Source organism: Macaca mulatta, chromosome 4, assembly GCF_049350105.2.
Source record: "Macaca mulatta isolate MMU2019108-1 chromosome 4, T2T-MMU8v2.0, whole genome shotgun sequence".
Taxonomy (NCBI): Eukaryota; Metazoa; Chordata; class Mammalia; order Primates; family Cercopithecidae; genus Macaca; species Macaca mulatta.
The window spans coordinates 4,276,523-4,299,420 of NC_133409.1; the positions used below are offsets into that span (position 1 = coordinate 4,276,523).

Consider the following 22,898-nt stretch of genomic DNA (forward strand, 5'->3'; position numbering starts at 1 on the left):
CTGGGAAATACAGAGACGGGTGTGGACGGAGTCAGCCTGGAGGAGAGAGCTGAAGTTTGGAAAACGAAACAGAGGGAGATTCTATTAGAAGTCACACTTTTGCCGTCAGGGAACATAAAACTGCTGGCCAAGGTCTGGCCAATCGTGAAGGGGACACATAGGGTGAGAAAGGCCATCCATCCATTGGTCAGGGCCCTGCAGGTGGGGGAGTGACAGCAGGTGATGGACCCTTAGGTGACAGACCTTTGCGGCAATCCCACCATGAAGCTCACGTCTCACCTCCAGGATGGGAGTCCAGGCATGAGGAGCGGGAGCTGCCCACCTTCTCCCTCCACTGTCTCGCTTGCTGTGACAGTCTCCATCTTTGGGGGAAGGCGCCCGGAGTCAGGGTTCCTAGCCAGTGGGATGGAAGCTTGGTGGCCTCATTCACACCAGGGGCCTCCTTTGGACAATCCTGCCTGTGCAACGCACTCCCTACGGGAACACTGAGCTCTGGGCGGCTTTCAGCAGGTGGGCTGGAAGTCCTGTCCACTAACAGGGTAATGATACTTCAGGCCTGCCTCACTGACTGTTCCTCTTCTCTTCCTCTCTGTCCGCCTTTGTTGCCCCAGCATTTCACAGCCTCGTGGTGAAGGGCAACAGGAAACCCTCTAGGTGTGCAGGGATCTCTGGTACATGTATCAGGTGAAAAATCTGAGACTGTTCCAGGGTAAAATGTTCCACTGCAATGGAGGGACTTCAGCCTCAAGCCAGCTTAGGAGCAGGCAGGGTTCTTACACCACCCCCCGCGTGGTAAAAATGAGCCCAGTTCACATTTCTGTAGTCCACCTTTGGTCATTCCTTCTATTTATTCAGCTAAAACTTGGTCCCTGAACAAAGCTAAATAAAATCTTGGCATAGTGTGCTGCCTATCACAGAGGAGGACCGAGGACTGAGAGACACTATCTCCTGAAAAATAAGACCATTTTACAGAAATGGTAACAACATTGGTAGCAGCAACATCTCTCTTCAAATACAGCCACACAGTAATTACAGTCAAAATTTAACCTGAGGAAAAAGGAAAGGAAACTTGACAAATAATATGTGCGTTTTTAGATCATTTTGATAAAACAGAGAGGGAGGCCGGGAGGCTGGGCTCTGAGTCCAGGAGCATCCCGAGAAGCGAATGTCGATTTTGCGAATGCATCATGCATGGGGCAAGGATAAGTTCTCCCCACAGATGACTCCAATCAGCCCTCCCAGCCCTGCGTGGCTTAGTGAATATTTCCAGGGCCTTTCAAACGGGGCCCTCAGTCACTCTTTGGAGGGAAGTCTGGGGAGCAGTGAGGGGCTAAGAAAGGGGCTCTGCTCGGACTTCTCTGCACTCTGACACATGGTGCAGGGGTGAGTGTCCAGGTCAGAAGTGTGGCCTGTTGGTGGGTGAGGGCATTTTCCTGGGGGGACTGCTGTGAAACTCAGGTGCCTGGCAACAAACCACCCCAGGCAGTTTTTTCCCAGGGCAGGGGATGGCTGTTCTCTAGAGAGGGTGACCCTTCTTTCTTCGGCTGACCCCCGAGGTGCTCCTCTCTCCATGGGGCCCGTGGTGCACCCCTATCTTGGAAGGGAGGCCCGACAGGGAGGGGAGTTCCTGAGCCACCTCTGGTTCCCACCTCCCCAGATGAAAACCTCCCAGGATCAAAAGAAACCTGGGGTGGCCACAGGGGCAGGTGCAGAGGGGCTACCAGTCCAGCTGCCACTACTCCCAGCTCTGGGCCAGGGCTTCCCCTAGCACCCCTGAGGAGCCGTCTCTGCATCTCAAGGAGGGATAGGGAACCTGGCTGAGAGTGCCTGGAGACTCAAGCAGAGCATATGTCATGTTATACAGAACGAGTAAATGGTATAAAAGAACATTTCATGAAGCTGTAGGAGAAACACCCGTGCTGGGTGCCGTGCTCACATACATGCAAGGGGTCTGGTGTACTTGCTCTCTTTGAAAATCTTTGATTTCTTGAGGCATTGGAGAATTGAAAGACGTCACCGTGCAACGGAAAGAGAAGAACAAAAGGGCTTTGTGCCATTGTATCAGGATCTGAAAACTTGTATACACAGAACCTCTATGTGAGGCTCAGAGACAACTACAATGGACCAGTCTGGAGTGAGCCAGGGTGGACATGCTGCGGGGACGGTCTCCCGTCTATAACTGTCCTCTGTGTCCTCCGGGCACACAGGGAACAGGATTAAAGGTGCCAGAGATGTGGGTCCCTACAGCGATCTTGGACCTGCACAGAACACTGGATCATGCAACAAGCAGCCGGCAAAGCTCCAGGGAGGACGGAGTTGGAGTGTGCAGCCCTCGGCAGAACTTTGGAGGCCTGGGCAACACCAAGAACTAGAGAGGCTTGCAGCGCAGTTCTGGGCTCTGTGGCACGTGGCATGGGATCTGCAGCAAACTCAGTGAACGGCAGGCAGGACCTGGGCGAGCTGTTGAAAGTTGTCGTTGTTTACGGTCAGTCTCGGATGCAAAGGCCCCAGAAGAAGACTCTAATCCTTGTGGAAGGAAAACGCGGCATGAGGAGTCTATTGTTGACCTTCCTGAAGTGGTTGCCCTCAAGAAGAAACACGAGGCATCCTTGCATCTGGCCGAGGCTCACGGCATGGGGGCCCGGGCCCTGCAGCCGAGCTGCTGTGGAATAGCTCAGCCTGGATCCCGAGGCTGCGGATGTTACGATGGGAGCATCCGCGAAGAGCTCTGGTGCTTCAGGAGGATGCATTGAAGGCAAGGAGGAGCGGACGGGCTCTCCGTGGACTCCTGTCAGTGCCACGCACGCCACCCCGCCGTCACCACCTGCAGTGCTGCGATCCCTCGGTGGAGTGTGTCATGGAGCGGGATGGCGCAGCCCGGGTAAAGAGCGTGCGCAGCGGTTAGCGGAAAACACCCGCATTTCGGAAGAGCCTGGGAGAGATGCGCTTCCTCACCTGTGGCAACAAGGATTTTCTGGCGCTCTGCGGGCTGCCGAAATTGGTGCCTTTGGACCAGCTGCTGGAGCAGAACCTCGGTGTGGTTGGGGTGGGATCTCCTGCCACCTCAGTGATTGAGTCCAGAGCCAGGCTCGCCTGCATGAACTCATGCCAAAGAAATAGTGCCTGCTGCTTTAAAGGACAGATGAAGCTGGGGACCGATTGCAGCTGGAGCATTCCTGTCATCTGTTGGTGCCTCTACTGGAGAGGCCCCTGGACTAGGCTATGCGTGAAGAAATAGAAGACTGGGTCTTTCTTGCGCTCCCTTAGAGGAACTGTCCCTCACCCAGGACAGTGTGTGGCCTTTCTGAGCCAGTTCAAGGAACTGTGGCCATCTCACGAAAAAGACATTTCCTCCGCTACTGAAGGTGGCCCCCTCACTCTGAGCGGCGTTTTGCAAACTGTAAGAAAAGGCTTCACATCCTTCCTTTGCTAAATCTCACCTTTAACAATGAAAGCGACACCCCTTGCTTTTCTGGTTCGTTAAACAGATGTTTCATTTTAAAGAAACCCAGAAATCTAGGAATGTCACATCCTTGCAATTTTAAGAGTCCACTAGTACAGGGTTATCAAAAATGCAAGTGGAAAAGCATGTCGGCCGGCGAGTCAGCAGATTGTCATCATAAATACAATGCCCACTGGATGCCACACGCCACTTGACCTCCAAACCTCATAGCAGCACTATGGGGCAGGAGTTCCTGCTTCCAGTTTATAAGGGAAGACTTGAGGTCCTGGGGCTTTAAGCATCTTGTACAGGCAGATTGGTCTGACTTCAGAGAACCTGCACCAACACACTGAAAAATGTTGTTTCTGCTCGTTTCTAGTTAGGGCATGGGCAAGCGTATGACGGAAGAACACTATCAGCCTCCACGGGAAAGCACTCCAGGAGCCGATGTGGGTCCAAATATACAGTTCATAGCTGCTGAACAAAAGCCAGGGTAAGTGCACAGCAGGGTAAGTGCAACAAGCTTACTTAAAAAGACCTACAAATCATGGTTTGTGGCATGTGAGGTTGATCCTCTATTGGGAAAATAGATCAAATTACCAAAATGATTAAGTTCAATCTGTAAAACGTAGTCTCAGATCAGTTGACCCCAGGCCAGCCCATACCCACACGTCGCCAAGTGAGCCCACTCAGGGCCCTTGGGGAGAAAAACTGGAGGACGAATCGTTCACTTAGTGCCTGAGGTAGTTCAGATGCTTGTCTCCTCCAAGTCTCATGTTGAGATTTGCTCCCCAGTGTTGGGGGTGGGACCTCGTGGGAGGCGTTGGGTCATGGGGGTGGATCTCTCATGCATGGGTGGGTGTTGTCCTTGCAGTAATGAGTGACCTCCCTATCAGTTCACATGAGACCTGGTTTTTAACTATAGAGTGGCACTTCCTCTCCTATCTCTCTTATTCCCTCTCACACCACGTGATGCCGGCTCTCCTTCACCTTCTGCTATGAGTGGAAGCTTCCTGAGGCCTCACCAGATGCAGATGCTGGTTCCATGCTTCTTGCACAGCCTGCAGAGCTGTGAGCCAAACAAACCTCTTTTCTTTATAAATCACCCAGCCTCGGGGATTCCTTTATAGCAATGCAAACGGACTAATACAGTGCATGAAGGTGAAGTATTTATTACTGGTTAAGAGTCAGATCTGGGAGGGATCTCCAGATCCTGCAGATAGGGGGCCTCCTCTATGCCTAGTGCCCTGCCCCACGTCTGCCTGAATCCATCTTTGAGCCCAGAGACTCTCAGTCAGAGACCACAGGCACACAGTCCTGTAGCTCCTGTTGTGAAGAAAACACAGGATGACAAGCAAAGCAGAGCAATCCTCAGGAGTTTGATGATTTATGTCACACTGTGGCTCACCTGTGATGTGTGGAGCTGCAAATGAACTCACGCCAGTCCGCCCATGTCAGAGGGAAGAAAACCAGGGTTGAAGTCCAGAAATAAAGATCCTCTGTACCCAACTCAGGGATTGCTTTAACTCTTGGAATTTAGATTCATCCCCAAAGATTCCACATTCCTAATGGCAAAGATCAAACCCTAATGAAAAGATTGATAGAAAATTCTGATTCAGCTTGGCTCTGTTTTCATGTGCAAATTATTCTTCTTAATTGAGGCCAAGGTATATTTTAAAATCTTGCTTTTCGGTCCTGAGGGCTGTTGCAGTGCTTTAAAGTCTGGAGGGGACAGCCCGGAGTGTGAGATTTTTCTCTAAGAGACTGATTTTATGATTAATTTAAGTATCCTGGGCCAGCGAATTTCTTTGAAGATGACATTCGCAGTAACTAATATAGGAGTCGAAGTCCACTGGGACCGAGCAAAAAACCAACCAGGGGTTCAGCCAGAATTCAAAGCACCTTTGATTAGAACTCTGGTTTTCCAGTGACACACTCCTCTCTACTCTCTGAAGCGGAGTACGAAAAACACAAGCATTTGAGCAGGCAGGATCTTTTCAACTCGGGAAGGGGAATAGACTTTGACTTCCATTTGCTCCCTTAGACCAGATGTCACCTCTTCCAGGACGGCTGCTGTCCCCAGTCCTGTCTCAAGGAGGCCTGTGACATCTCTCCCACCCCTGGCAGTTCACGGAGGGCTGGAGTTGTTCCCAACAGTATCAAGTAGGCATAATCATCCTAATATCTTTCATTTCTAAAATGAGGACACGAAAGTAATAGGGAGGTTAAACTACTCGCCCAAGGTTGTGTGCCCTGGAACGGGAGGCTGGAATCCAAGCCCACTCTGGTTCCCCAGCTCAGGTTTATTTTACAACACCAACCGGTTTCAACATTTATTAAAGTCGGGGAACTGTTTTGTCAAATGAGATTGAAAATGGAAATCCAGTCTGCATGTCTAGGAATTGGGGCTGGGTGTGCCGGCCAGGTCTGGGCTGCCCTCACTTTTCCTCCTTGGGTTTCCGGAGACAACTGGAGTCACACGTACCTCACTGCACCGAGTGGAGAGCTGCAGGGTGGCAGGGAAGTGCACTGTCTCTGTGCTTGGCCACTGATGGCGCACCTGGCCCAGCAAGGTCCTGGCAACCGATGTCCATGACATAGTAACTCCTCAGGATTCCAATACTGTTGTTTGATGATTCCGGTATAAGTGTAATGTACGCAGTCCCTCTTGATGGTATGGGGTTGCTCTGCTGTCTTTTTCCAATCTTTCTGTTCCTCCTCTAGCAAGAAGTAGGGAAAACAATCTTGCTGTTGTCAGCCACAATCGTGTACACAAAATAGAATGTTTAAGGCCATACAAATAGAATCTGGCTTTTAAAAATGCCTTAATAAAGTAGCATCAACTTCAGTTTCATTTCTTGTTACTTTCCATTCTGGCCTCAGTCTCTGCATTTGTCAAATGGGGGGAAGTGGGGTGAGCCTCTGCGGTTGTTCTGAGGACAGCAGCAGTGACCACAGCTGCAGGTTGCAGAACAGCATCCGGCACACAGTGTGCACGTTTGCAGAACAGACCATAGGAGAGTCTGTGCTCACCAGTTTATAGGACAGGCCTCACTGTCCTGGTGGATGCTGCAGAATCAGCATCCACCAGGTGTCTTGGTTCCTGCTCATTCCATGTGTCCCTTAGGGGCCACCTGTGAGTCCTCTGGGGCTGCACTGTCCTCATCTGGGACCAGGCCTGGCAAAGCCAGTGTTTGAGTCCATCCTCACACTGCTAATAAAGACATCCCCGAGACTGGGTAATTTATAAGGAAAGAGGTTTCATTGACTCACAGTTATGCATGGCTGGGGAGGCTTCAGGAAACTTACAATCATGGTGGAAGGATAAGCAAACATGTCCTTTTTCACATGGCAGCAGCAAAGAGAAATGCAGAGTGAAGGGGGGGAAGCCCCTTATAGAACCATCAGATCTCATGAAAACTCACTCGTTATCATGAGAAGAGCCTGGAGGTGACTGCCCCATGATTCAATTACCTCCCACCAGGTCCCTCCCACGACACCTGGGGATTATGGGAACTGCAATTCAAGATGAGATTTGGGTGGGGACACAGCCAAACCATATCAGCCAACGACCAGAGGAGAGGGAAGGAGAAGGCTGTGGAGGGTCTCATCTTAGCAGGTCCCATGCTCTGTGCAGATGTCGCACACACACCCACTGTCCAGGCCACACCATGAGGCCATGCCCACTGCAGGGCTACAGGAAGGCCAATCCTCCAGGCGCTGGAGAGAAGAGATTGGATATTGGTGAGCAGCACTGCTTACTAATGCAGCACTTAATAACTATTAGCCTGGAGAAACCCCATCTCTACTAAAAATACAAAATTAGCTGGGCGTGGTGGCACATGCCTGTAATTCCAGCTACTCGGGAGGCTGAGGCAGGAGAATCACTTGAACCCAGGAGGTGGAGGTTGCAGTGAGCCAAGATGGCACCATTGTTGCCATTGCAACAAGAGCAAAACTCCGCCTCAAAAAAAAAAAAAAAAAAAAAAGAAAAAGAAAAAGACTATTAGCCGTGACTAAACATTTACTCAGAAGGGGACAGAGGATCATTGGGTGTGTCATATAACACGGATGCTACACACAGGGTCTTTGTTTTAAAATCTGAAGGAAAGTCGAGATTAATTTTGATTTATTTCACTCTATTTTTTTGGCCTTCAACTATGTTCTTGTGGGTAGCCACTTTACAGAAGCTCTAGGTAGATCAAGTCCAATAAAAAGAAATGAAGGATGAATGTAGCATTATATAACTCAATTTTAAGATTGTGCTTATTGGCTGTACTGAGAAACCCCAACAGCCATGCGTGTTATTTATTGACCAAAGCTGTTTTCCTTTCTTTCGCACCAGATGGAAACACAAAGAATCCATTGTGTGCTGGTGCTCACACTGTCTCCTGGCAGTGGCTGTGTGCTGACACCAGATTCTGTGCCACTGATAACATGATTGAGAAATAGCTCATAGTTTTTCATGCCATTTGCAATGGAGCCTGTCCCAGGATTGTGAGTTTCACCTGTCATAGAGTCTGTTGCCGGGCTTATGGAAAACTGGATCTATCTGGTGATAATTTCACTAATCAATACAACCAACCCCTTATGCCACTCTGGTCCGGGTAATTTATCACGGACATTCCAATTACTTTCCTTCTATGAGTGAAGTTTATGCTTCAGTATTGTAAAATGCAGCATTGTTCAGAACTAAGGTGACATTTAGGAAGGACAAACAATGGGAAGGAAAACTTCCCTGGGGGGTGAGGGGTAGAGATGAAAGGTAGAAGGAGTACAAGAATGGGGCCCAGAAGTGGGGGTGAACAGCGAGGCACCTAGGGATGTTTTCTCTTGGTCAGCAGAAAGATGCCCATCTGGCATCGGCCTTCTGTGCCAGCCCTCTCTGTGTACACAGCGTAATGCATGTGGTAGCAGGTGCACGGTGCGTGTCCACATCTCTTCTCCTCTTTGCTACCACCTAGCTCGGTCTGCTGCCAAACCAGGACCCCAGTGGGCTTGTTAGTAATAGATAGATGAGTGGATGGGGGGATGGAGAGAGGGAAAAAGGGAGGGAGGCATGGATGGGTGTAGAGTGGAGAGCCGTAACCCAGTGTTTTGGGTTGAGAGAGGCTGGATGGCATGGTGACTAAGAGCCAGCCCTGCGGGGCTGCATACAGCCTGGGTTTAAATCCCCGTGCCCAGCATCCTCCCCATATGGCCCCCCGCCTCAGTCTTTCCAACTGTAAAATGTCAATAATAACGGGCCATGGTGAGGATTGAGTGAGTTAATCCAGGAGCAGAGCCTGGCTCAGCGTCTGCGGTGCAACCATGACTATCTCCCCAATCACTCCTCACTCAGTGGCTGGCCTCCTGGCTGCTTGAGCTGCAGCAGAGCTGGGCTGGAGAACGATCGTGCAGACTCCCATTCAGAGCACACATCACATGGGCACTGGACAGAGCACTGGGAACCAGAGAGTCAGCTCAAAGTTTTCACAGTTTCAAAACACTTCCTCACCTCTGACCTCGGCACTCCAAGGAAGCCCTGTGGACGGGGCTCTTGGCAGGGAGTGAATGGAGTCTTCAAGGAGCACTCCAGCTGCCTTGCCCTAGGGCGACCGTGGCTCAGCACACATCCTAAGGTTCAAGGCCTTCAGTGCCAGGGTCTTCTCATGAGTCCCCCTCTGTGCATCCATCTGTTCCGCAAGTATTTGTTAAGCACCTACTGTATGCATGTGTGTGGTTCGGAGTCTGCCACCTCTACCTTCATTCTGAGTCAGGTCTTTTCCTATGAAATGTTTATCTTTCTGTTCTACACTGTGTGGTCTTGACGCTTGCCAGGGAATCAGGGTTGGATTTGGCAGGCATGATCCTGGAACCTTCCAGAACCGTGTGGGAGGTAACAACGAGTGATTACAACATGGCTCTTGATTCTCTCCCCTCCTCACACCTAACCTCATTTTCTCACCCTTAACCTAGGGTTCCTTAACTCCAGATCTGGGTGAATTTTCCTGAGGAGTGTATAAGGAGTGATATGGGACAATAGAAGGTTCTGGAAGGAAAACTCGAACATCCCACTGAGTCCTCAACTGAGCAGAATGGCTATCATGAGGGTGTGCAGTTGTTCTACAACTTTATCTGTATGTGGGTGGGGTGGGTGGGTGCCAGGAATTGAGTGGGACCATCTGGGTCGTTCCGTGTCCCTTAGTACCAGAATGACCCTGTCTGGACCTGGGGCAAGCTGATCTGAAGCAGAGAGACAGGCAGTCTCTGCAGGCAAGGCTTTCCTGACTTCAGGGTCTTTGTTGGGCTGGGCCTTTACGTGATTTCTGTTCCCAAAGCGGATGAGCAGTGTGGAGGATGGGGAGGAGCCCACTCTCATGTGTCTGTGGGGTCTGCAGGGAAATAGTTCTGCAGATTTGGAAATAATGAAAGTGAAACTGCACATTGAAATAGAAAACGGACTATAATATCACAATCAGTGAAGCAGAGCAGAGCTAGGTCAAGAAATCCTTCCTGGAGTGAACGGTGGCAACCGTCTTCGCCGCCGGCTCCATGCCAAGCACTGTTCATCACCTTTGCCCCCGACGCCTGAAACAGCACCCGAGCCCCAGGTCACTGCCGTCCCCCACACCGAACAGGCCCCTCTGTCAGAAGCCCAGCTCTATCTGCGTCTTGGCATCCCTAAAACCCGAGGCAAGGCAGGGCTGGGAGATGGGATGGCCTTGAAACATCTCTTGGGCAGCTTTTTAAAATGCACGTGTCTGCCTGCAGGTTTTGAACATGTCATCCAGCCCACCCCAGCCGACCCTGCCAGAGTGCTGACTCCTTCTGCATTTGGGAATTGCCACCAATCACTTTCAAGAGGGGACGAGTCAGCCTCACTCCTGTCAAAGGCCAGACCCCTCCCCATGCACCCACCTGGGACGCCCTGTGGCGCCTCCTTCTCCTGCCCACATCTTCGTATTCACTTTCTATCCTGGATCTTTCTCACCAGTGCCCAGACGTGCTACTGTTTCTCCTATCTTGGGAAAAGGAAACCCAAACATTCCTTTTGGCTCATTTTTTCTCTTCCAGCTCCATTCCATTTTTCCACACCCTCTTGCAGCAGACTTCTTGACAGGTCGCCTAAATCTGATGACCAGGAATCTTCCTGTGCTATACCTTCCCTTGAGACTGGTCTCCTCCTCCACAGCTGCTCGGAATTCTCCATCCTCTCCCTGAACTCTCAGTCATCCGGCCCAGCCTTCATGGCCTCCCCAGAGCCTCCCTTCCACCAGCATCAGGGACACCCCTCCGTTGGCCATCTCCCACCTCGTCAGGCTACAGCTTCTCAGCCCCCTTTCCTGGGTCCTTCCCTGACCTCCTGAGACCTGAGCACCCAGAGGTCCATCCAGGATCTTGTTCTCTCCACTCAACCTCCAGACTCTGGGCCTCAAGCCTCATCTCTGAGCTGATGGGTCTCCATCTGGACTCCAGCTCCATCCCTTCTCCTGAACTTCAGACTCACAAGGGGCTCCTGGGAGCCTCCACTTAGCTCCCCAATGGACATCTCAGCAATGGCATGTCCCATGTTGAAATCCCTTCCCACAGAACCTGCTCCTGGCTTTCCACTCCCTTCCTGGTAAACTCCATGTTCCAGGTGTGCTGGCCTCCCCTAGGTTCCACCCTGGGGAACTCCCTCTCTTAACCACCACATCCACCCCAGCAGTGAATGAGGTTGACTCTAACTTCCAAATATATCCAGGACAGAATCTCTTGCAGACCTTTTGTGCCAAATCCTAACAAAGTTGTTAAGACATTTTCCTGTCACGGGTGAGGGTTCTGGTGACCTCCAGTGCCCCGGGGCTGTCAGGGCAGCGGGCCCTGGAAGGGGGCAGAATTGTGCCCTTCCGGCTCCCACCTGCTTTCCTCATCCAGCTCAGATAGGGGTGGAGGGAGGAGGGCAAGGTCAAGATGGAGTGCTCCAAGCTGGGGCCACAGAAGCAGGCTCTGTGCAAGTGGGGTGGGGGCACCCAGAGGACTTGAGGCAGAACCCCTCTATCCTCTGCCTGCACGCCTGGCTCTCCCCTCCTAGGACTGCATGGTTGAGAGAGGAGTGGGCAGCTGTTTGGACACCAGTCCCCCAGTTTATCCTTGTTCTCCTGGAGAGATTCTGAGCAGGTGTCCCAGGCTAGGAGAGGCCATCCCAGTGAAGCCTTGAGAAGAGGTGCCAGGCTTCTGGGGCCCTCTCCTGGCTCGGATAATGGGCTGGGTGGGTGACAAAGGGATTTCGTAGGCCTTAGTGGGCCCCGCTGTGGGCTCTGCCATCTTGAGGTGTTCCCGGTGGTCAACAATCCAGGCCTGCACTCGGAGGGCTCCGTCTGCAGCGACAGGCTCTGGACATGGAGCCCAGTGGAGCCTGCGGCTGCCCGGGACGGAGCCCACAATGTCAGTTATGCCCTCCTCTCTGCCAGGTTGCCTCAGACCATGGTAAATGGTGACAGGCTGACCCGGGGGTCTGAAGGAGCTGCTGGCTGGTGTGGCATAGAGGGCATCCTCTGGGCCTGCTGTGCCACAGCCAAATCTTCACTGCTGAGCCCATTTGCACTATTTCAAGCGCACTAAGCATGTGTATTTACTTCCTACTCTCTGCCACTGTCACGGTTAGTTGCAGCCTCAGTTCCCCTTCCCAGCCCCTGCAGGATGACAGGGGATCAGTGAGCAGGAGATCCACAGCCCAGCTGAAACCATGGCAAAACCAGTTTTAGGCTCCACAGATGCTGAGGAAAGGAACCTCCTGGAGCCTCTTCCTCAGGGCACTGGGACTGCCTGGGGGCTTCGACGTCCACAGGAGCCCCGTCTGCAGAGGGGACAGGTACCGTCCAGGCCCTGTAGGGAGGAGCTGGGGCCACCTGCGCACACGTCACTGCTGCCTCTGGGTGCTTGACTTGTGTCTCCCAAAAGATGCTCTTTTCCAGACAGCCTGACTGTAGGACCAGCACCAGCAAAGCCTTCCCTCCTCCACCGTGCTAAACATCACTATGTGACGGGCAAAGCCCTGCACACTCACAGTGGGTCTTCCCATACTTACAGGTTTAATTTTATCAGAAGGAGAATGACCTGAAGTCAGATAATGAGCCATATTCCGCCTGGTGTCTGGCTTCCCTACTGGCTCTCTAAAATCGATGTGGAAAGTTTAGATGGGTGTTGGATGCAATACCTGATGATCCTTCTCTTAAGAATACACATTTCAGGGGCTCTTTGTCATTCCCAGTAAGAGAAACGCTACTGAAACTAAATTGGGATTCTATTTCTCAGGGATGAGATAAGCGAACAACTGAAAGGGGTGAGAATGCATTCTATTGGAGGTGCTGTGGAAAGCAGGCACTCGTGTGTTGTCGGGAGATATGCAAAATGGCATTCCAGCTAGGGAAGGGAATCTGGTATTGTCCATATCAGCCCACGTGCAAAATGACATCCGTGCACCACTCATGGTGCTGTGTATGTAACAGCACAAGGCTGGGAGAGGAGCAGACGTCAATCCACCCAGGGCTGCTTAAATTATATGCAGCTCTAGGAAAAGAATGAGAAAGAGCTCTGGGTATGGATAAGGAACGATCATCAGAATATGACGTTCAGCAAAAAAAGCCATATGCTGCGCTGTGCACATGGAGGGGAATAAGAATACAAATTAGCTCTGCTTGCATCTTCGTAGACATAGACAGGTACGCCAGACCCATTGCACGTGGCACAGCAGAAGTTGTGACGAGGGACCTGCATGGATGGGGGTGGAGTGGGAGTGAGACCTGCTGAACACATCTTTAAATATCATTTAAATATTTGAGCCATGGAAAGTATGATTGGGCTAAACCGAAAGTTAGAGATTAAGTAACAACAGTTCATGACTCAGGTTCTACCTCTCTCTGCTCTGCCTGCCGCATCTTTTGAAGCCCAGCTCATCCTGAAGCTTCCCATCAGATTGAATCCCTGCCCCAGCGTCCCCACCACACAGTTTGTACACTTATTATAGCATCCATGGCATTCAGCTTGGCGTGATAGTCAGTAATTAACCTGCCTGTCTCCCCTAAATTATGCCTTTCGTGGAGGGAAGGTTCTCATAATGCTCATTACAGCACTTTGCACAGGGTGAGTGACTCCACAGGTATTTGTTGAATGAATGAGTAGTTTAGAGACTCCTAAGAAGGTTCCATCTTCATTAGGTGGTTCTGGAACTTTGTTAGGGACTGGGACTCTCTCTAGGATGAACTGGAGTGCCCGAGGATCTCTGGGAGCAAATCACAGTCTCTGGACTGGCCATGGACATCCTCAGGCCTCCTCCAGACCCACATTCTGCTGGTCCTGGGGGAACTGTGGATGGAGGGGAGAGGGGGCTCACTTTACTAGTTAAGTCCCATCCCTGTCTCAGGGGATCGAAAATTCTGCTGTCCAATACAAAATCAATGACGTTTACTGCATTGCACGTTTCTAATTGACACAACGTGTTACACAATGCTAAATAGATGAAGAATTTCATCAATTAAAAAAAGTTCAGCTAATGAAAATTAACAAGAATAATTAATGAGACATTTGACTTGATCCATGTTCAATCAACTTGACGGATCTCTTTTGCACTCAGAAGCTCTTACTGGGGGAACTTACTATGTGCAGGCTGAGCCAGGGTATGTGGGTGTTATCACCCCAGGCTGACACAGCCCTTGTCTGCTGGGCAGTGGGGGACCTTGAGGGCTCATCTGAAGGTGGCCGGTGCTAAGACTGATGACCGTCTAATGATACCCCTTAGCATCCCAACAGGGCTCAAAGCAGGAAGAGTGGACAGGCACTGGGGTCCTCATTTTTTTTTTTTAACATTTTCAAAGAGAAAAATACTTCTGAGCTTATACTTGAGTTTTGCTTTAAAGTTGTAGAAAAAGTTAAAAATAAATAAAAAGCCCTAAAGTCATTTTTAAAATTTCAACATTTGGAGCTATGAACACATAAGTTTGAGGAGTTCACGCCTGGCGTTGTGATGGTTTAAAGGTGTAAACACATTAGAACCTCTCCGTGACAAGCTACGCTAAATGCAGCAGGGCTGGACCCTCCCCAAGGGTCTCTATATCTGAAAATACAGAAAAATGAGTTCTAACATGTTTCCTCTTACTCTGCAGTGTGAAGCTGAGTCTACACTGGAAGCCCTGGGTCCGCTGAGGCCTCGCCATCCCAGTGTGGCCCCGCAGCGGCCTCCCCAGGAGCTGGTTAGAGATGCTGATCCCTGCCCTGCCCCTGTCCCCCAGCTCAGAACCCTCCCTAAAGAGATGCCCAGGAGATCGTGTGCATGATGACATTTGAGAAACTCCACTCTAAGATACAGGTCTTAATTTCTGAGATCTTTTCTAAGCCTTAAAGTTTTATGATTCATTCTCTCTTTGAAACTCTGGTTATGATGAAACTGAGGCTGGCATGGTTAATTGGCCACCATAATTCGTGACAGGGAGGCTTCCTTGGGACTACTGTTGATGCCCAGCCCAAAGCACTAGCCACAGCCACTCAGGATTCTCCTTTGGTTGATTAATTCTTTTTTTAAGAGACAGGGGACACTACTGATATGGCTTGGCGGTGTCTCCATTCAAATCTCAACTTCAGTTGTATCTCCCAGAATTCCCATGTGTTGTGGGAGGGACCCAGGGGGATGTCACTGAATCATGGGGCTGGTCTTTTCCATGCTATTCTCATGATAGTGAATAAGTCTCACGAGATCTGATAGTTTTATCTGCTTTTGCTTCTTCCTCATTCTCTTTTGCTGCCGCCATGTAAGAAGTGCCTTTTGCCTCCCCCCATGATTCAGAGGCCTCCCCAGCCATGTGGAACTGTAAGTCCCGTTAAACCTCTTTTTCTTCCCAGTCTCAGGTATGTCTTTATCAGCAGTGTGAATACAGACTAATGCAGTAAATTGGTACTGGTAGAGTGGGGTGCTGCTGAAAAGATACACCAAAATGTGGAAGTAATTTTGGAACTGGGTAACAGGCAGATGTTGGAACAGTTTGGAGCGCTCCGAGGAAGAAAGGAAAGTGTGGGAAAGTTTGGAACTTCCTAGAGACTTGTTGAATGGCTTTGACCAAAAGCCTGATAGCAATACGGACAAGGTCCAGGCTGAGGTGGTCTCAGATGGAGATGAGGAACTTGTTGGGGACTGGAGTCAAGGTGACTCTTGTTATGTTTTAGCAAAGAGACTGGCAGCATTTTGCCTCTGCCCTAGAGATTTATGGAACTTTGAACTTGAGAGAGATGATTTAGGGTATCAGGTGGAAGAAATTTCTAAGCAGCAAAGCATTCAAACTGTGACTTGGGCACTGTTAAAAGTATTCCATTTTAAAAGGGAAACAGAGCATAAAAGTTCAGAAAATTTGTAGCCTGATGATGCAGTAGAAAGTAAAAACCCATTTTCTGGGGAGAAATTCAAGCCAGCTGCAGAAATTTCATGAGTAGCAAGGCGCCTAACGTTAATCCCCAAGACCATGGGGAAAATGTCTCTAGGCCATGCCAGAGACCTTCACAGCAGCCCCTCCCATCACAGGCCTGGAGGCCCAGGAGGCAAAAGTGGTTTCATGGGCCAGGCCCAGGGTCCCTGTGCTGTGTGCAGCCTAGGGACTTGGTGCCCTGTGTCCCAGATGCTCCAGCCGTGAACGAAAGGGGCCAACGTACAGCTCAGGCTGTGGCTTCAGAGGGTGGAAGCCCCAAGCCTTGGCAGCTTCCACATGGTGTTGAGCCTGTGGGTGCACAGAAGTCAAGAACTGAGGTTTGGGAACCTCCACCTAGATTACAGAAGATGTATGGAAATGCCTGGATGCCCAGGCAAAAGTTTGCTGCAGGGGTCGGGCCCTCATGGAGAACCTCTGCCAGGGCAGTGCAGAAGGGAAACGTGGGGTTGAAGCCCTCACACAGAGTCCTTACTGGGGTACTGGCTAGTAGAGCTGTGAGAAGAGGGCCATTGTCCACCAGATCCCAGAATGGTAGATCCACCAACAGCTTGCACTGTGTGCCTAGAAAAGTCACAGACACTCAACGCCAACCCATGAAAGCAGCTGGGAGGGAGGCTGTACCCTGCAAAGCCACAGGGGCAGAGCTGCCAAAGACCATGGGAACCTACCTCTTGCATCAGCATGACCTGAATGTGAGACATGGAGTCAAAGGAGATAATTTTGGAGCTTTAAAATTTGACAACTCCACTGGGTTTCAGACCTGTATGGGCCCTGTAGCCCCTTTGTTTTGGCCAATTTCTCTCATTTGGAACAGCTGTATTTATGTAATACCTGTACCCCTATTGTATCTAGGAAGGAACTAGCTTGCTTTTGATTTTACAGGCTCATAGGTGGAAGGAACTTGCCTTGTCTTAGATGAGACTCTGGACTCTGGACTTTTGGGTTAATGCTAAAGTTAAGACTTTGGGGGACAGTTGGGAAGGCATGATTGGTTTTGAAATGTGAGGACATGAGATTTGGAGGGACCAGGGAAAGAATGATATGGTTTGGCTGTGTCCCCATTCAAATCTCAACTTCAATTATATCTCCTAGAATTCTTACATGTTGTGGGAGGGACCCAGGGGGAGGTAACTGAATCACGGGGGTCGATCTTTTCCATGCTATTCTTGTGATGGTGAATAAGTCTCACGAGATCTGATGGGTTTATCAGGGGCTTCTGCTTTGATTTCTTCCCATTCTTTCTTGCTGCCGCCATGTATGAAGTGCCTTTTGCCCTCTGCCATGATTATGAGGGCTCCACAGCCATGTGGAACTGTGAATCCAATTAAGTCTCTTTTTCTTCCCAGTCTCGAGTATGTCTTTATCAGCAGCATAAAAATGGACTAATACAACTATGTTGCCCAGGCTGGATTCCAACCTGGGCGTAACTGATCCTTCAGCCTCAGCCTCCTGAATAGCTGGGACTACACTACAGGTGCATGCCACTGTGCCTGACCTGGTTTATAAACTCTTGTGATGGGTTTAGATCTTGTCTGTATTCTTTCTTTCTTTCTTTCTTTCTTTCTTTCTTTCTTTCTTTCTTTTTTTTTTTTTTACTATTTAATGGGGTAGCTTCATTGTTTATTTAGCAATAAAATTTGTTGGGGAGGAGAACTAAAACTAGGTGCTTGCTTTACAGTGGCTGAGATGGAGCCAGCAGGAAGGCTGGGGCAGGCAGAGATGGACAAGCAGCTGCCTTTGAGTTGCTGTGGCAGCAACATAGCGGCCAGTGGTTTGGCAAAGAAGGTAACATCAAGGCTTGGTCAATGCAGCAGGGGCAAGAGTCCAAGCAGTGCTACCCCAACTTGACAAGAGAGGCAGAGAAACCCAAGAATTCCAGCTCATCTGTCTGGACACTCCACAGCCACCAAAGAGCCAGCACTATCTCCCTGGATCTGGGCACCTTCCAACCTTGAGAAGACTCAGGACGGCAGAATGGTGTGCTGTGAGGAAGTCTGGAGGCAGCTAGCCTTGGAGTCTGCTCTGTGGCAGCTGCCCACTTCCTGGACCCAGGCTGGCCACAGGCTCTCCCAGGCATCCTGTAGTCAGAAGGAGGAAGAGGAGAGAAAAGGGATAAAGGAGAGAACAAAGCTGTCAACACTCTTGTTGGAGGGACTTGAATTAACCACTCAGAATTCTGGCATGAATGGAGAGGGCTGCTCCCACAGTATAACTGCGCCATGCCTTGCACCAACTCTCTGCATCCTGATTTTAGACAGGAGGACACACCAATTTGAAGAAATGATGCTATTTCCAGGGCTGAGAGCCCTGGAAGAATCCAGACGGGTCTGTCTGCTGCATTGTAGAGCTGTAATGTAATGTAATGTAATGTAATGTAATGTAATGTAATGTAATGTAATGTAATGTAATGTAATGCAATGCAATGTAATGTAGAGTCTCTTATGTAACTTACTCCTGATGCAACGATCCAGCCTCACTGCTTGCACAGCCTAACGAGCAACAAGCGGACAAACAGGTTAAGCTGCCCTCCCAGCAGGACCGAGAGTCGGGATGACCTAAAAGGTGTGAGGTTGTTCCCAAAGCACTTCCTGAAAGGCCAGCAGTAAACAACCTGAGCCGGCTTCCCAGGCTTGGCAGGCAGGGCAGCTCCGTCCCTTCTGTGGCCTTGCTGAGCAGCACAGCCCTGGCCAGCACCAGACTGGCTGCCCGCCCTGGGGAGTGTCTCCCGCCACCAAGAACCTGAGCGCAGAACCTGCAGGGAACTCGCTCTCAACAAGGGGCTACTCATGCAAGCACAACACATTTGCCATTTGCTGGTGAAAAGAGTCAAACTCTGGGCCGGGCGCGGTGGCTCAAGCCTGTAATCCCAGCACTTTGGGAGGCCGAGACGGGCGGATCACGAGGTCAGGAGATCGAGACCATCCTGGCTAACACGGTGAAACCCCGTCTCTGCTAAAAAATACAAAAAAAAAACTAGCCGGGTGAGGTGGTGGGCGCCTGTAGTCCCAACTACTCGGGAGGCTGAGGCAGGAGAATGGCGTGAACCCGGGAGGCGGAGCTTGCAGTGAGCTGAGATCCGGCCACTGCACTCCAGCCTGGGCGGCAGAGCCAGACTCTGTCTCAAAAAAAAAAAAAAAAAAAAAAAAGAGTCAAACTCTGTAAAATATTTGAAGAGATTTATTCTGAGCCAAATAGGAGTGACCATGGCCTGTGACATGTTGCCCAAGGTGGTGGGAGCACAGCTTGGTTATACACGTTGTAGGGAGATGTGAGACTTCAATCACATACATTTAAGAAATACCTTGGTTCATCCAGAAAGCTCGGGCAACTTAAGATTTTATCATGCAGATGAAAGCTCCCTGCCAGTAGCAGGTAGCAGGCTTCAGAGAGAAGAGATGGTAAACATTTCTTACCAAACTTCAGGCCTGTACTGATGTTCATGCTGGTCAGCTTTTCTTGAATTCCGAAAGGGAGGTGGGCATGATGAAGACTGTCCCACCCCCCTTCCCATCACAACCGGAACCAGCTTTTCAGATTAACTCTGGAGTGCCCTTGGCTGGGTTCATTCAGATGTTTGGGGTGGGGGGAGCTTAACATTTTATTTTTTGTTTATGCATTTAAACTTGACAAAAGATGGAAAAATTAGGTTGTTGCAGCAATTTGGGGTCTAGCATTCCTAGAGAAAAGGTGGAAAATTACCAGATTCACAAGGAACGCAAGCAAACATTTTCTGTTTATCTGCTGTGCACAGGGTCAGGCTCTCACATCAGTCACACCCAATGTAGCCTCGGAACCAACCCCAGGAGGCAGGAGCACCCTCATTTTCCCCGAAAGGCAACATTCAGCAAGGCCAAGTCATTTTCCTGACGTCGAGTGGCTTACATATTGCCACACATTTTGCATTGTTAATAAAAAATGTACTAAGGCTGGGCTGGGCACGGTGGCTCATGCCTGTGATCCCAGCATTTTGGGAGGCTGAGGCGGGCAGATCACCTGAGTTCGAGACCAGCCTGGCCAACATGGCGAAACCCCATCTCTACTAAAAATACAAAAATCAGCCAAGTGTGGTAGTGCACCCCTGTAATCCCAGCTACTTGGGAGGCTGAGGCAGGAGAATTTCTTGAGCCCAGGATGTGGAGGTTGCAGTGAGCCGAGATCACACCATTGCACTCCAACCTGGGAAAGAGAGCAAAATTCTGTCTCAAAGAAAAATTAAAAAAGAAAAAAATATATATATATAAAATATATATACATATTTTTACAGGTTACCAATATGACATTTCATTTAGATATAGTAAATATACAGGTTCTATTGCAACAGTATGTGCGAGTCTGAAAGCTAGAGCACTGCGTGTGGTTGGATAAATGGGGATGTGGATTTTCAGTAGAAAATAAAGGAAAGAAAAGGAAACTTTCAATATAAACTTGGAATCCCAAGGTGAGTGTAAAATGAAATCATATGGCTATTTATGTAGTCATTTTTAAAAAAATTGAATTGTGAGCTTTTCTTGCTTCAAAATTCTCGGAATATGACAGGGATTTTTAACGAACCTCTGTGTACACAGATGCTCCCTGGCGGCTTCACTTTTACCCCTTACAGGAGTGTTTAGAAGTCTGCTCTGAAATGTTTTTAGAATTAAGACTATGTCTTCTATTTGTTTAAAATGTTCCCTGTTGCATGACACATAAGAAAATGTTTTATAACTGGTTCTTAACCTTTTGGGATGGCAAAAGTCTTTGAAAATCTGAAAAGCTACCAGCCCTCTCTCCAGAAACATGCACACAAACATAACGGCATCATTGTAAATCAACTTGCAGGAGCTTTTCGGGTGCCCCTGGAGCCTGTCCGAGCCCCACGCTCACCCACCCCGAGTGCGTGGCCCTGGCAGAGGAGGCCCTGGCCTCCTCTGTAATAGCTTTCCGTGTGGGCGTACCTTGCTGTGCCCACGGAGGCCGGGTTTACTCCCTGAGCATTTCTCATCAGCCGAGCCTCGCCTGTGTTTTCAAGTAATCCAGTAAACTGAGGGAGTGTTCTTTTCCACTGCCATGAAAATGATTCATCTTTCCAAGTGGAAGAAAGGCTCTCTTCAGGGTGATTAATGGTGTTTGGGAGCAAAGGGCTGCAGCCGGTTGCAGCGTGACCCTGGCAGGCCAGCTCTGCTCCCTGGGGCCTGGGGAGCTGGTTGCAGTGTGACCCTGGTAGGCCAGCTCTGCTCCCTGGGGCCTGGGGCTGAGGCAGCGCTGACCCTGTGCCTGCTCATCTACACGGTCAGTGCTTGTAAGTGGGGCCCGACCCGGCAGCCTCTGCTTCATGGCTAAGAGCATTGGTTGCAGAGGATGCAACACACGGCTCGTGCAACAAACCACACATGCTTCTCAGCCTTTCAGAGTCCACTGTCTGCGGGGGACTCAGCATTTCTCATTCCAGAGGGAACCCCAGGCTCCTCACCTCCTGGGAGAGGCCTGTAGGTCAGAGGGCTCTGAGAGGGAAAATCCTGGGGCATCCCCTTCCCATTGGACCCCCAGCCCCAGGCTCAGGCTGGGGACTTCAGATCGAGGACCTCAGCGTCTTGGTGGTTTGGGGAGGTCCCCTGCAGTCCTGGCATCGGGGACCTCAGCGTCTTGGTGGTTTGGGGAGGTCCCCCGCAGTCCTGGCTCGGGGACCTCAGCGTCTTGGTGGTTTGGGGATGTCCCCTGCAGCGCTGGCACAAGGTCATTGTCTCCCCAGTGCCTGGAGCTGATGGGCTCCACTCCGGGAGCGTGGAATTGGCTCTGCTTCCCTTCCTTCTGTGCACCCAGGCCTGGCACACCATTGCTACATTTTCATGTTCAGTGAGGTGAATAAAACCGCATCACCCCAGCCAGGACTGAAAGTCAGGAGTAGGCACTTGCTGGATGTGTGTGGTGAGTTCAGTTTGATTCACGGGTGAGGCCTGGAGTACAGACGGGAAAGCCAAGCAGAGAAAGAGTTTGGGGTCTGCCCAGTGCCGGGCACCGGGGTCGTGACAAGCACCTGTAGGCATAGTGTAGGGTTGTTCTCCACCTGGAGGGAGGGAGAGTTTTGCTGGGGAGAGGGAGTCGGTCACTGTCTCTTTCATGCATTCCCCTTTCTTCCCAGCACTCACACATGTACACACATGTGCACACAATACACACACATGAACACACACACACCACTGAGTCTGAGTGTAGAAATTAAGTGTGACTGCCTGCCTCCCTCCCCTCCCTCCTCCCTTCCCTCCCTCCCTTCCTCGGCTCCCTTCCTCCCTCCCCTCCCCCTCCCACCTCCTTCCCTCCTTCCCTCCCTCCCTCCCTCCCTCCTTTCCTTCCTTCCTTCCTTCCTTCCTTCCTTCCTTCCTTCCTTCCTTCCTTCCTTCCTTCCTTCCTTCCTGCTTTACTGCTTTCCTTCCTCCCTTCCTTCCCTCCTTCCTCCCTCCCTTCCTCCTTCCCACTCTGCCTCCCTTCCTTCCCTCTTCCCTCCCTCCCTCCCTCCCTTCCACAGCATGGACACGAGTCAACACAGTAACACACAACACAATAAGAAGTGTTTAAAGGTAAGAATTTGTTGTCTCTTTACTGAAACATTGTGTTAATTCAAAAAAAGTATTTTCAAATTGTTTTAGTACAACAGTTCACCTATCCAATTGGTGAATAGGCACAAATCGACATTGTTCAAAATACATTATTTATTTTGTTTAAAAATGCATGTCTTGGCCATCAATAATGGACCCAGCAGGAGGACATCAATTTACTGCAGCTAATAGCACCTGGCTTAGCGTCTCCCTCCTTCATTCTCTCATCAGCACGTTCCCAGAGTCCGTCCAAAGACATGAGGCCAGGTCCAGCCCAGTTTGGCCCAAACACAGCAGTCCCTGTGCCCATCCAGCCCATCCGGCAGCAACGGCTCCCCAAGGATTCCATGTACGTTGTGGGCACAGTTTGTGGCCAAGAAGAAACCTAAGAGACTTAGCTCTTGAAGACTGGAAGTTTGCAAAGCAGTCTCGAAAAGGGATTAAGAT

At 50.2% G+C, this 22,898-nt stretch overlaps 1 protein-coding gene across 8 annotated transcripts in view; it reads left to right on the plus strand.

Moving 5' to 3' along the window:
* LOC114677438 (uncharacterized) overlaps positions 1–18,307 on the plus strand; it is a 74,217-nt gene extending 55,910 nt beyond the window's left edge. For 5 of the 8 annotated variants that reach the window (XM_078001156.1, XM_078001154.1, XM_078001157.1 and 2 more), the window contains exons 2-4: positions 3,822–3,935; positions 5,487–5,605; positions 17,558–18,307. In XM_078001156.1, the coding sequence (XP_077857282.1) occupies positions 3,829–3,935; positions 5,487–5,605; positions 17,558–17,727 (396 nt within the window). In that variant the 5' untranslated portion in view covers positions 3,822–3,828 and the 3' untranslated portion in view covers positions 17,728–18,307. Of the gene's footprint in view, positions 1–2,057; positions 3,936–5,486; positions 5,606–14,568; positions 14,772–17,557 lie in introns of those variants that run through there. The other 3 variants (XM_078001159.1, XR_013416953.1, XR_013416951.1) reach the window with 3 other exon arrangements.
* The last annotated feature ends 4,591 nt before the right edge of the window (positions 18,308–22,898 follow it).